Below are 14,429 nucleotides of genomic sequence, written 5' to 3'. Positions count from 1 at the left end.
TCTCTCTCTCTCTCTCTCTCTCTCTCTCTCTCTATCTCTCTCTCTCACCTGTCTCTCGGTACACCCGTTCTTCCGGCTGAACGGCAGAGCAGAGGGAGTTGAGGACCAGCGTTCCCATCTTGGAGGAGTTCCGTTCGGCGCTCTTGTAGTAGTCCAGGGAGTTGTGGGTCAGGACGAACCAGCGTTTCTTCAGCTTCAGATGGGTGCTCTTAGGCCCGGTCTTCATCTCCTTATGGAGCCAGCCTGGGAAGGATGGGAGGATGAGAGAGAGAGAGAGACAGAGAGAGAGAGAGAGAGATAGACAGAGAGAGAGAGAGAGAGAGAGACAGAGAGAGAGAGAGAGAGAGAGAGAGAGAGAGAGAGAGAGAGAGAGAGAGAGAGAGAGAGGGATATTAGGATGAGGTCAGAGAAATAGAACGGATCATGTAGCAGCTGTGTGTGTCCATGCATGTGTGTGTGTCTCTGTGTGTGTGTGTGTGTGTTTGTGTGTGTGTGTGTGTGTGTGCCTGCATGCATGCGTGTGTGTGTCCATGCATATGTGTGTGTGTGTGTGTGTGTGTGTGTGTGTGTGTGTGTGTGGTACCCACCCCTGACGAGGAACTCCTGTCCGTCTATCTTGGCGTCTCCCTTGGGTTTCTGCAGCAGGCTGATCCAGTGGTGCATCTCCTCCGGGGTGTCTGTGTTACAGTGGATCACTCTGTTGGCTGTGATGATCACAAACGAGTTGGGCCTGGAGGAGCACCCGACACACACTGGTCAGCACAGGGACTGTTCATGACAGCAAAGAGAACATTTTCTGACCAAATTGAGTGCCTGTGTGTGTGTGTGTGTGTGTGTGTGTGTGTGTGTGTGTGTTTCTCAGAAAAGAGATCTTTTGTGAACATTTTCTGACCAAATTGAGTGTGCGTGTTTGTGTGTGTATGTGTGTGCACGTGTGTGTGTGTGTGTGTATGTGTGTTTGTGTGTATGTGTGTGTGTGTGTGTGGATGACAAAATGACTGCATATTGCACCACCTGTAGCCTACTATATATTGCAGTGTTTTGGGCTTAGTGTAGACTATGAAGGGATTAGTGTGTGTGTGTGTGTGTGTGTGTGTGTGTGTGTGTGTGTGTGTGTGTGTGTGTGTGTGTGTGTGTGTGGGAGAGGGGACTCACCGGTCAGGGTTGTCAGACGCACAGACCGAGTCAATCAGCCCCACGTCCAGAGTCCCCTACAGGAGTAACAGAGAGAGATATAGAATACAGATATTCTAACACGTGTTTGTACAGTATAACATGTATAATGTATGTATAATACTTCATGTTCACAGTCTCTGTATAGCCTTGTGTGTAAAGCATGTTTAGCATGTAATAAAAATAGTGTAATAACACATGTAAGTTGTTATAACACATGCAAAACATGTGTAGACTGACCACTGCGTTCTTTGGGTTGGCCTGTTCATGGGACATCTCCAAAATCTGCTCCGGAGTACACACATGTACCTTACTGAGCACGTTAAACCACCCACTAGAGAGGGAGAGAGAAAGAGAGAGAGAGAGGGAGGGAGAGCGAGAGAGAGAGAGAGAGAGAGAGAGAGGGGGAGAGGAAGAGAGAGAGAGAGAGGGAGAGAGAAAGAGAGAAAGAGAGAGAGGGGGAGAGAAAGAGAGAGAGGGGGAGAGAGAGAGAGAGAGAGGGAGAGAGAGGGAGAGAGAGAGACAGAGAGAAAGAGAGAGAGAAAGAGAGAGAGAAAGAGAGATAATAATAAAAACAGATTGAAATCGCTGAATAACATTGGCCCTATCCTTCTACTCTGTACACTTTGACAGGTCAGCCTGTGCGTGTCTGTACCTGGCGTCCTCTGGCGACTCAGCAAACACCTGGTAGGTCCTCTCATCTGTCACGATGTTCATAGCATTCTCCTTCTCATGGTTGTCCACTATCTCCCTGGAAACACACACACACACACACACACACACACACACACACACACACACACAAACAGACACTTTTAAAAGAGGTTCGAAACAGCTCCTCACTGGTCCTCACTGGCGGGTCGGGGGTAACTGGAAAACCGAAATATCGATCGAATATAGACAAAAAAACGGGACTTTCAATATATATGAACGCAGAGGGGAGGAACGACGAGAAAGACATCGTGGCAGAGGAGGTGCAGTGTTGCATCGTGGGTGTCGGAGTCTTACTTGGCGGCGCGGATGTCGATGGTCCCCTTCAGCTTCTCCTCGCTGTCGTTGTCGAAGTACATGAGCTTGTTGTCTCTCAGGACGAACCAGCGCATCTTCCAGTTCCTGGGGGGCGTGGAAGGGAGGCAGGAGGGGGTTAGAACCAATAGGAACACCGTATAGATCGTATAGACCCCCCTTACAGTCCACAACAAGTGGAGGCTGGAGGAGGTAGAAAAGGGAGGCTGTGGGAGGCTGAATGGACTCACCTGCGTGAGAGAGTGGTGAGGCCTCCGCCCTTCTTATACAGCCAGCCGGACTTGAGAGACTCCTGCTTGGACCGGAACCACATGAAGGTCTCGTCCTTCAACACGCACCACCGCCGACGCCACGGGATCATCAGACCAGCTGGAGGGGAGGAGGGGGAGAAGGGGGAGAGGAGGGAGAGATAGAGAGGGAGAGAGAGAGGGGGAGTGACGGGGGGTAAAAATGCAGAGTCCCATAGACACACAGAGACATGGCGAGTGAGTGTGCCTCCTGCGCCACAGCCGTCCTTGAGTGTGTGTGTGTGTGTGTGTGTGTACTCACCTTTCATGTAGAGGTAGCTGTGGAAGTAGGGGGGTCCGTTCCCGTTGAGGATGGTCACTCTGCCGTTGGTCACTTCCTCATCAGTGTCCAGCAGACCGTCATGCTCATCATCACTCTCCACATACTGACAACCACACATACACCATAGTCAACACACAGGGCATAGTGTGTGTCTGTGTGTGTGTCTGTGTATGAGACTGTGTGTGTGTGTGTGTGTGTGTGTGTGTCTGTGTGTGTATGAGACTGTGTGTGTGTGTGTGTGTGTGTGTGTATAGGTGTGTGTGTGTGTGTGTGTGTGACCCTACATCGATGCTGCCTCCCCCCACTCCTGTTCCAGTAATCTCATGGCTAGAAGCTTTTAGTGGGAAGCACAAATCATCTTATCATCTCCATCTTGTACCTGTGTGTGTGCATGTGTGTAGGTATGTGTGTGTGTGTGTGTGTGTGTGTGTGCGTGTGTGTGCATGTGTGTGTGCGCGTGCGTGTATGTATGTGTGTGTGTGTGTGTGTGTGTGTGCGCGCGTGTGTGCGTGCATGTGCGTGTGTGTGTGCGCGTGCGTGTATGTGTATGTGTGTGTGTGTGTCATCTTATCATCTCCATCTTGTACCTGTGTGTGTGCATGTGTGTAGGTATGTGTGTGTGTGTGTACATGTGTGTGCATGTGTGTGTGCGCGTGCGTGTATGTATGTATGTGTGTGTGTGTGTGTGTGTGTGTGTGTGTGTGCGCGCGTGCGTGCGTGTGTGCATGTGCGTGTGTGCATGTGCGTGTGTGTGTGAGCGTGTATGTGTATGTGCGTGTGTGTGCGTGTATGTGTATGTGTGTGTGTGTGTGTGTACCCACCGAGTCAGAGCTGCCTCTGTATGACTCCAGACTGGCGTTGGTGCAGGTGGACTTCCTCAGCTGTTCCTCTTCTGTCATGGCTGCGCTCCCCCGGTTACCCCCGGAGACGGAGCCGTCGTCTCCTGCGGTAACAGACCCGTCCTCTTCCTCCTGGTCGTAATCCGACTCGGTGTCCCCCGGCATGCTGTAGATAGGCTCCTCCCCGTCTCCCAGGCTCTCCACCATACTCGTCTTCCTCTCTCCCTTCCCCTCTCCGGGAGGCCCTAGAAGGGCCGGAGGCGGAGGGGGAGGAGGTGGGGGAGGCACAGCAGGCCCATCCTCTGGTGGTGGTGGTGGAGGAGGAGGGGGAGGAGGGGGGATGGATCCGTCGGCGGAGGGGGGAGGAAGGGGAGGAGGGGGAGGAGAGGTAGAGGACACGGTGGTCCCCTCTGCGAAGGCGGGTGGAGGAGGGGGCAGGTGGGCGAAGATGTCCTGGTCCAGGGGGGCGTCCGTCTCGGCCGGAGGGGGGAAGTCTGGGAGGGGGATGCACTCCTCCTCGGCGTGGAAGCCCTCGTCCACCTCCTCCTCCTGGGGCACGGCGGTGGCAGCGGCTGCCCCCTCCTGGAGCCTTGCCTGGGGGGGGGAGGGAGGGTTAGGGCAGGGGCAGAGACAGAAAAGCACTTTTTTGGTTCATCACTGGAACAGTGGGCCTTTTGGTGAATAATCAAAGACAGAAACATGTTATTTGTGAGGATGTAGCCTATGGACTTTTACCATGATGTTTCAAGTTTTTTAACTCACTAACTGTCAAAGAATTCCAGAAACCCTCAAAGTGTTTATGTGGTGTTTACCTAGCAACAACACTTTGATTGGCTACAAAATGAAGCGTCATCATTTATGCATTTCTGATGAATAAAGTCCCCCTTGGCACTCGCACTTTGGGTGATCTTATTCACCCACGGCACTAAATGAGTTAAGACAATGCTCCATTAGCATCCCTCTAAACATATGCCTACACCCCCACCTGCGATTCCTCCGCCCCCCCCCACCCCCCCTTTAGGATCGCACCCTGAATCTTCCATCCATACCTCAGCAGCGTTAGCCCCCGCGGCTAATCCGGGATCCAGGCCTCCGAAATCCAGGAGGTCGATTAGTTCGGTGGCCTTGCGGGAGGCCTCCTTCTTCAGCCGTTTGATCTCGGCGTCCCTCCGTAGCCGCAGCTCCTCCCTGGACGACTCGTTGAGCTGGGACACCCCGTCCTCCCGCTGCTTCTGCAGGCGCTCGATCTCCAGCTCCAGACGCAAGATGTCCTCCATCTGCTTGGCCTCTTCCTCCGTGCCTTTAGGAGACGTGACCTGGCGTGGGAGGGGGGAGAGGAGGAGGGGAGGAGGGAGGGGTGGGGGAGGAAGAGGAAAAGAGAGGGAGAAGGAGTATAAATGATTGGGGGGCAGCATTGTGAATGAGTGACTTGAGGTCTACTTCGTAAACGATTGCATCCGACAAAACTCTCCCCCCGTCTGATACGATGGATGAACCCATCTTCTGTGGTGGTCTATCACAAAGGACCGGACCACTTTCTAAAAATGGGGTGAGCAAAGAGCTGTAAAGTAAGGAGATTTTACCTCGGAACCCTTCGCCTCTCCTCCTCCTCCCGCTTTCAGTCCATCCTCCTCTCCCTCCTTCTTTCCACCCCCTTGCTCTGACGGTGTCTTCCCCTCCAGCGCCTCTCTTTTCTTCCTCTCTTCCTCCTCTTTCTTCTTCTTCTCTTCTCTGAGCTTTCGGACGCGTGTTCGGGCCACCTGACCTCGCCGGTGTTTTTGCAGCACCAGTGTCGCCGAGCGTTTCCGTAGAAACCCTTTTCGCTGGAGGTGAGTGCGCAGTTGCCTCTGGAGGGTGATGATGCTGGCACGTGCGCGCTTAAAGTACTTCCTGTTAGCAGGAGAGGACGAATGAGACACACATACACACACACACACACACACACACACACACACACATACATCGCCAAACACAGACATCTGAGCAACAAACACTCAGAGGAACATTCTAGAGCTCAGTTTCACATAAACATTATTATCTGCGATTGGTTGTATGGATTCTTATCTGCTAATTGCTGTGTGTACAGTATTCTTTTCTGCTATTGGCTGTGTGTATTCCTATCTGCTATTGGCTGTGTGTACAGTATTCTTATCTGCTATTGGCTGTGTGTACAGTATTCTTATCTGCTATTGGCTGTGTGTATTCCTATCTGCTATTGGCTGTGTGTACAGTATTCTTATCTGCTATTGGCTGTGTGTACAGTATTCTTATCTGCTATTGGCTGTGTGTACAGTATTCTTATCTGCTATTGGCTGTGTGTACAGTATTCTTATCTGCTATTGGCTGTGTATACAGTATTCGTATCTGCTATTGGCTGTGTGTACAGTATTCTTATCTGCTATTGGCTGTGTGTGTGAAGAGGTGAGTCCTACACTGGTGTGTGTGTGTGTGTGTGTGTGTCTCACCTGGCCATGTAGGCGAGGAGATGGGCTCTGATCACCAGGCCAGCACAGCGGCGCACCGCATCCCTGTCTTTCTCCAGACGCTGCTCCAGACACTCCTTCATGAACACCTGCAGGGGCAAGAGGTGAGAGGTCAGAGGTCATGTCGACCTCCAATGGTTAGGCGTGCCAGGTGCAGGTGAGTCCACTAGGGGGCGCCACTGAGGGCCGTCTGGCGGAGGCTGACTGGTACCTTGGTCTTGCCCAGCTGCCATTCCTTCTTGACCTTGTCATATTTGTACAGGAGGTCTGTACATCTCTTCTTGTCGTCACCGGCAACAGTCACCTTCTGCTTCAGAATGATCTTATACCTGAGAGAGAGAGGGGGGGGAGAGAGAAGGAGAGAGAGATAGAGAGAGAGGGACAGATGAATAGGGAACACCTCTAGGCTCGACTACTGCAACTCACTCTATGCTGGACTTCCTGATAAGACCATCTACCGCCTGCAGCTAGTCCAAAATGCCGCTACCAGGCTGGTGTCAGGCACTAAAATGAGGGACCACATCTCCCCTGTCCTCATCTCCCTTCACTGGCTCCCAGTAAAGAAGAGAGTGAAGTTCAAGATCTGCACCTTTGTCTACAAAGCTCTCAACAGTCTCGCCCCACCCTACATCAAGGACCTCCTGGACCTGTCTTCCACCTCAAGGCCCAGACTCAGGTCCGACGCCCAACTCAGCCTGAGGGTCCCCCGCACCAACCTCAAGAGGAAGGGTGACCGTGCCTTTGCGGTGATAGCACCGACCCTGTGGAACGCGCTCCCTTCCGCCATCAAGTCTGCCCCCACTCTGGACTCCTTTAGAGCCAAGTTAAAAACCCACCTCTTCGTCAATGATGTTCCCTAAGTCTACTCCCTATTTGTTGTAAATTGTATCCCTTGAGATGTTCGTTTAAGTAGTCTGTGTCTGTTTGCTTTCTGTGTTCCTTGTCCTTGTCCTTGTCTTTATCTGTTCCTTTACCCGGGCTGCGCCCCGGGCCGATATAAAAGTTGGATGGGGGGCGCATTATAAATAAAATTAACAATTAACAATTAACAATTAACAAAGGATGAATATCATAAAACAACAGTTTCTTTCTATTCCAGGACACAGACACAGACACACACACACACACACACACACACACACACACACATACACACAGAAACACACACACACACACACACACACACACACACAGACACACAGACACACACACACACAGACACACACTGACACACACACACACACACACACACAGACACACACACACAGACACACAGACACACAGACACACACACACACACACACACACACACACAGACACACACAGACACACACACACACAGACACACAGACACACACAGACACACACACACACACACACACAGACACACACACACACACACACACACACGTACACACAGAAACACACACACACACACACACAGACACACAGACACACACAGACACACACTGACACACACTGACACACACACACACACACACACACACAGACACACACACAGACACACAGACACACACACACACACACACACACAGACACACACACACACACAGGCACACAGACACACACAGAGAGACTGACCGGCAGAAGAAGTCTCTGAAGGTTCTGCGGACTGGGAACCCAGCTCGACGGATCTTAACTGTCTCCAGCATCCCAGAATACCTCAGCTGATTCAGAACCACCTCCGGGTCAAACACGTTGGGGTTCTGGAGAGGTCAGAGGTGAAAACATTATGGTTTGTTACCTCACAGTGTAGAGTGGAACCTACTCACCCATTCCATGTCACTGTCCTCAAAAGGTGGGGGTGAGGATGCAAGACTTGCAGGGGAGACTGGTGGAGGTAGAAATTGGCGGACGGGGCTCATTGTTACGCATGGAATCAATTCTTGTATCAAACACACCATTCCACATTCCATGTCCTGTCCTCCGATTTCGACCTTCACCAGCCTCCCCTGAAGTCTTGATATAGATATACAGCACCCTAGATTCTGTATGTGGTGTAACAGATCAAACTGACCTTCTGATTGTTGGGTTTGATGCAGCGCACAAAGAAAGGATTGGACACACTCAGAGTATTCATGAGAGAATGGAGAGAGTCCTGAGAGAGAGAGAGAGAGAGAGAGAGAGAGAGAGAGAGAGAGAGAGAGAGAGAGAGAGAGAGAGAGAGAGATAATCAGAAAACAATTGAATGTAATTTGATCAACCCTGGGGTAGGTATAGGCCACCACTACAACTAGTAAAGCACAACTAAGCATGAGAATATTCTTCGTGGCCTGGGGTGTTCCGGTGGTCCAGCACCGCGGCCTTCAGTGCACACACACACATGCCCATGTCAGCATGGGTTGGAATCCGTGCCTTGCACTGCTGACATACTGTAAGCCCCTTTCACACATACGAGCCTTCCCAGTAGATTCCATGGAATTTCCAGGGTCGGCTTATGTCTGAACGCGACTGACCAGGGAAATCCGCCCGGGCAATTACATGGGTCGAGACCATGTTTAATTCCATGGAAAGTACCGGGTCGCGGTAAGTGTGAATAGAAGCCTGAAGATTCCCTGGTCCGGCACGCACAAGGTTACGTATGTCTGACGCAAGACATTTTCACGTGAAACAAGTTAACCAATCGCAAGCCTCTGCCTCTGCTGATGACGCTCTTCCTGTTTGCTTCCTCTTCCTGTTTGCTTCCTGTTTGCTTCCTGTTTATATGCTTGTCGAATTGGATTCAGCAACAAACACCTGTTTTCAGTTTGTTTGTTTGTTTGTTTGTTTCAGTTCTCAGTTTCTTTTTTTATCTACAACAATCATGTCTGGAAACTGGTCCGACATCGAAACGAGGAAGCTTCTTTCCATCCGAACAGAGACTGAGATAGGTAGGCAGATCTCTGGAACGGTCAGAGACTCTGTAGTGTACGAGATGGTTACTGTAATGCTACGTGAGCGTGGCATAATTAGGCTAAAGGCTCAGGTCATCAACAAACTAAGGAGTCTTCGGAAAAGATTTCACCATATAAACGACCACCATGGGATTGAGCTGGCCATATTTCGAGATATGCCAGTCCATTTGGGGCACCAGCCACTCAACCCCTTGGCTTTGGTGGACAGTTTGCAACTGGGCCAGGAAGAAAGCGTGGCGCGGCCTGGACCAGTCGAGGACGAGAACGGCCAGGAAGATGAACACCGCGAGGACGTACCGCAGACCGACCGAGACGCAGAATCTGCGGCTGAAAGTCGTACTGGTTAGTTCATTGTACAACATTGTTTGTGGGTTACTATTGTTAATCATGCTTGGTTTGTTGATAGTGAGCTAGCTAGCTGGTAGCCCGAGGGTTGAAACGCGTTCACTTCAAAATAGAACAGTGGAACTGCCCCACTCAAAGAAAATAACCATCAATAAATAAAGGGAAGCCTCTGGTGCAGGACAGGTGGAGGTGTCTCTGGTGCAGGACAGGTGGAGGAGTCTCTCACCCTGAACTGGGAGCTGACGGTGGGCTTGCGCCGGGCGGTCCCCATCTTCAGAGTCTCCTCGTTGTTCCTGCTGCCCACTCTCTCAAACAGGTCGTAGATGAAGTCCAGTCTGGAGGGAGAGACACACACTTCTATCACACACCAACACACGCCTGGGTTACAGACCAACACTTGGGTTCTGAGAGAGACGTTATGGTTGGTCAAAAGCCGCAAAAGACAGGAAGTGGGACTGTCTACTGTACTTCAAACGACATGTACCTAGCCACTGGGCAGGAAGCTTAGGACTCAAAGCTTTTCTCTCAGAATAATGTGTGTGTGTGTGTGTGTGTGTGTGTGTGTGTATGTGTGTGTGTGTGTGTGTGTGTGTGTGTGTGTGTGCGTGTGTGTGTGCGTATGCATGTGGGTGTGCATGCGTGGGTGTGTGTGTTACCTGCTCTCCTTCAGCATGTTGAGGATGTCGTCTCTGAAGGTGTCTCTGTTCTTCTCCAGGACCCCTTTGACGTCGTACAGAACCTCTCCAGCGTAGTGTTTGATGCCAAACTGGTGGTCAGCCAGTCTGGGCTTCACGTAGTAAGGGTTAGTCTGCAGAGAGAGAGAGAGAGAGAGAGAGAGAGAGAGAGAACATCATGTTACACTACATGATATTATAGGCTATCACATAACATGTGTGTCTATGTGTGTGTGTGTGTGTGTGTGTTTATAACTCACTGCATGTTTGCTGTGTAGCTTCTCCAGGAGTGTGAAATCGGTGCCTTTGGGGAAGCGACTCTCCTCGTTAATCAGTGCCAGCATACCCAGTTTCTGAGGGGAAGAACAACCCCCAAAAACAATATTTTATGAATAAAATAATATCCAACTTCATGTTGACCCTAGTGGTCACAAGTCGAGCCTTCTCTTACCTTCTCTATGAGGTCCAGACACTCTGTGTTCTCTTACCTTCTCTATGAGGTCCAGACACTCTGCGTTATCCATCCAGTCTATGGCCTCCCACTGAACGCCCTCCCTGTGGAAATGCACACACACACACACACACACACACACACACACGCACACACACACCCACCCACACACACACACACACACACACAAAACATAACGCATCTATTACCTACGCAAAAACACATTGCATCCTTTAACTAGTGTGTGTGTGTGTGTGTGTGTGTGTGTCTCCATACAGTACCTGTTATACTCCAGCTGCTCCAGGGAGAAGATGTGTTTGTTGAAGTACTCCTGTAGTTTCTCGTTGGCGTAGTTGATGTTGAACTGCTCAAACCGATTCACCTACACACACACAACGTACCGTCTATGTGTCTGAGTTTGATCCATAAAGCAATAATAAGCACAATAGGTAGGGAAGACATAATATGTGTGTGTGTGTGTGTGTGTGTGTATGTGTGTTTTGGATGGGTGATGGGTGAAGTGGGTGATGAGAGGGAGAGGGGGCCGTCACCTCAAAGTTCTCAAAGCCGAAGATGTCGAGGATGCCGATGGATTTGAAGTTGTCCTTCCCTCTGATCTTCTGGTTGATCCGGAGAATGATCCAGGAGAAACACTGGGAGTACAGCGCCATGGCAACAGAGTCTCGGGAATCCACCGCCTATCACATCAGAGGAGGAGAGAAAGAGAGAGAGGACATTGATTTGGAATTTCAATGTGTCAATTTATCAATGAATGTGTGTGTGTGTGTGTGTATGTGTGTGTGTGTGTGTGTGTGTGTGTGTGTACCTGTTCTATGGTAAGTGGAGAGCAGATCTCCTCTCCTCTGAGGAACATGGATCGCTGAGTCATGACCTCAGACAGCTGGAAGCAGTCCAAACCCAGCAGCTCACTGACATTGGTGACCACTGTAGGACAGGGAGATAGGTTACACACACACACACATACATGCACACGCACACACACATGCACCCACACACACACACACACACACACACACACACACGCACGCACACACACGCACACGCGCACACACACGCGCGCACGCACACACACGCACACACACACACACACACACACACACACACACACACACACGCACCTCAGATGTCAGACAGTCATTATTTAGATTCTCTGTGATCCTTTTCATATGTGACAGATATCCTGCTTCATCACAGATAGATTACATATTAAGTTACGATGATGGAAGATTTTGCCACTGAGGGTCCCCTAATAAGTCAGAAATCATGTTGAGGAATGACCTAATTGGACAGAAAGGGACACGCCTCCACATGTCCATGAGCATCATCATATTTTGCCAAGTAAAGCGGGGTACACACATAAGGATTTTCAAAATCTTAACCGAAATCTTATCTGAGAGAGACCCCACACATGAAAATACAAAATCTTGGATTGAACAGCCTTGATCAGTACAGTATAGTATAGTGGATAGTGTACATAGCCTTTATTTATGTATACCAGCTCCTTCCCTTCTTGTGTTTTTTTTTTTTCTTGTAGTTTTTTTTTTCTTTCCTAGCACCAGGGGAGCCACCCCTCCTAAATTTCGTTGTTTGGTACCTGTACTATAGCAATGACAATAAAGACCATTCATTCATCGTATTGTGTGTGGTGTGCGCAGATTTTCCCATTTCAGAACCCCACAGACATAAAGATTTTCGTTACGACAGACTCCAGAATTGCCTTTAAATGACAAAATAATTAAATTAAGATTATATAATGATTAAAGCACTTTGAGCCGCAACGTTTGCAGGAAAAGCGATATACAAATAAAGTTATTATTATTATTATTATCTAACGTAGTACCCTGACTGACCTGTACGAGACAACCATGTGCGACAGGGCAAATAAAGTGCCTAATAACGAAAAGAAGAAGTCAGCTCGCTTCTTGATTGGCTACATTCCATCCACGTTATAGTTGGACTCGCGAGCAGGGTTGCCAGATGGGAATGACATTTCCCACCCTAACCACAGTCTAAAACCGCTAATTCCACCCAAAAATCTGGCAACCCTATGATTTCTGGTCGTAAGTATTGAACACATTTGACATTTACGATTGCCGCCACGCCCATTTTCCGAGCAGGTTGTCGGGAGAGATTGACTCTTAACACACCTCACACCACAGGATTTTGTTATAGGAAAATGTTAAGAGCCATCTAATAAAGCGGTGTTTTCTGTCGTTTTCAGCCATCCGAAAATCGGCCAGAAAATCCTTATGTGTGTACCCCGCTTTAGCCAGGCGCGCGCACACACACACACACACACACACACACACACACACACACACACACACACACAGAGACACACACACACACAGAGACACAGAGACACAGAGACACAGATACACAGAAGACACAGAGACACAGAGAAGACATGTACTCAGACACACACACACACACACACACGCACACTATACACACACACACACACACACAAACACACACAGACACGTACACACACACACACACACACACTGTCACACAAACAAACACACACACACACACACTGACCCTGTTTGGTAGTGATCTGTGCTCCCCCTGCGGTCATGAACTCGATGTTCCCTATCTGTAAGACCCCAGACAGCAGCTTGAACATGTCTCTGGTCTCCTCCTCCGTGAACTCCATCACCTTCAGCGCCTCCTGCAGGAGGGAGGGACAGAGAGGGAGGCTCAACACACTCCCTATCTCCTACACACTCTCCACCAATGGAAAGAGAGACACACATAAACATACGCATACACACGCATGCACACACACACATATGCACAGACACGCATATGCACACACAGACACACAGACACGGACGCACACACACACACACACACACAGACACACACACACATACACACACACACACACACACTGACCATGACACTGTTGAAGAGTTGTTTGTCATCCAGGCTCTTGTCCTTCAGACAACCCGACTGCCTCAGATAGTGGAACGACTCAGGCGGGTCCCCCAGGAAGTACAGCTCTGACAACGATAGCACAACGTTAGCACAACGTTAGCACAACGCTAACAAACCGCCATGTGAACGTCACCACCACCACCACAACATCAGGACAGCTTCAGCAGGAGTCTCCTCCTCACCCTTGTGCTCCTTGGCTGCCCCGGCCAGTAAAGCGTAGAAGATGTGGTAGTTCCGTTCTCCCGGGTTCTGCCTCACCACCCGGTTCTGGAACACAAAGAACCGTGTGAGAGAGTGAGAGATTCAGAATGAGAGTTCTTTCTATCGGTGTGGTGTGGAGGAGGTGTGGAGGAGGTGTGGTGGAGGTGTGGTGTGGTGGAGGTGTGGAGGAGGTGTGGTGGAGGTGTGGTGGAGGTGTGGAGGAGGTGTGGTGGAGGTGTGGAGGAGGTGTGGAGGAGGTGTGGTGGAGGTGTGATGTGGTGGAGGTGTGGTGTGGTGGAGGTGTGGTGGAGGTGTGGAGGAGGTGTGGAGGAGGTGTGGTGGAGGTGTGGTGGAGGTGTGGAGGAGGTGTGGAGGAGGTGTGGTGGAGGTGTGGAGGAGGTGTGGAGGAGGTGTGGAGGAGGTGTGGTGGAGGTGTGGAGGAGGTGTGGAGGAGGTGTGGAGGAGGTGTGGAGGAGGTGTGGAGGAGGTGTGGTGGAGGTGTGGAGGAGGTGTGGAGGAGGTGTGGTGGAGGTGTGGAGGAGGTGTGGTGGAGGTGTGGAGGAGGTGTGGAGGAGGTGTGGAGGAGGTGTGGAGGAGGTGTGGAGGAGGTGTGGTGGAGGTGTGGAGGAGGTGTGGAGGAGGTGTGGTGGAGGTGTGGAGGAGGTGTGGAGGAGGTGTGGAGGAGGTGTGGAGGAGGTGTGGTGGAGGTGTGGAGGAGGTGTGGAGGAGGTGTGGTGGAGGTGTGGAGGAGGTGTGGAGGAGGTGTGGTGGAGGTGTGGTGGAGGTGT

General features: G+C 50.6%; 1 protein-coding gene across 1 annotated transcript in view; it reads right to left on the bottom strand.

Moving 5' to 3' along the window:
* The window catches only part of myo10l1 (myosin X, like 1), a gene marked incomplete at both ends in the record, with an annotated part of 51,861 nt that overhangs the window by 6,833 nt on the left and 30,599 nt on the right, over window positions 1–14,429 (bottom strand). Inside the window, 25 exons of the mRNA XM_080536210.1 lie at window positions 49–243; window positions 588–730; window positions 1,156–1,211; window positions 1,414–1,507; window positions 1,829–1,924; window positions 2,182–2,286; window positions 2,430–2,568; window positions 2,749–2,872; window positions 3,591–4,202; window positions 4,658–4,924; window positions 5,192–5,498; window positions 6,074–6,180; window positions 6,303–6,420; window positions 7,694–7,818; window positions 8,130–8,210; window positions 9,578–9,686; window positions 10,008–10,159; window positions 10,286–10,378; window positions 10,514–10,580; window positions 10,758–10,858; window positions 11,028–11,174; window positions 11,303–11,421; window positions 13,042–13,171; window positions 13,399–13,505; window positions 13,623–13,707. Coding sequence (XP_080392336.1) covers window positions 49–243; window positions 588–730; window positions 1,156–1,211; window positions 1,414–1,507; window positions 1,829–1,924; window positions 2,182–2,286; window positions 2,430–2,568; window positions 2,749–2,872; window positions 3,591–4,202; window positions 4,658–4,924; window positions 5,192–5,498; window positions 6,074–6,180; window positions 6,303–6,420; window positions 7,694–7,818; window positions 8,130–8,210; window positions 9,578–9,686; window positions 10,008–10,159; window positions 10,286–10,378; window positions 10,514–10,580; window positions 10,758–10,858; window positions 11,028–11,174; window positions 11,303–11,421; window positions 13,042–13,171; window positions 13,399–13,505; window positions 13,623–13,707 — 3,679 coding nt within the window. The remainder of the gene's footprint in view (window positions 1–48; window positions 244–587; window positions 731–1,155; window positions 1,212–1,413; window positions 1,508–1,828; window positions 1,925–2,181; window positions 2,287–2,429; window positions 2,569–2,748; window positions 2,873–3,590; window positions 4,203–4,657; window positions 4,925–5,191; window positions 5,499–6,073; window positions 6,181–6,302; window positions 6,421–7,693; window positions 7,819–8,129; window positions 8,211–9,577; window positions 9,687–10,007; window positions 10,160–10,285; window positions 10,379–10,513; window positions 10,581–10,757; window positions 10,859–11,027; window positions 11,175–11,302; window positions 11,422–13,041; window positions 13,172–13,398; window positions 13,506–13,622; window positions 13,708–14,429) is intronic.

This window comes from Nansenia antarctica, assembly GCF_963989245.1.
Source record: "Nansenia antarctica genome assembly, chromosome: 1".
In the NCBI taxonomy this organism is placed as follows: domain Eukaryota; kingdom Metazoa; phylum Chordata; class Actinopteri; order Argentiniformes; family Microstomatidae; genus Nansenia; species Nansenia antarctica.
This window is presented reverse-complemented; position numbering and strand designations above follow the sequence as displayed.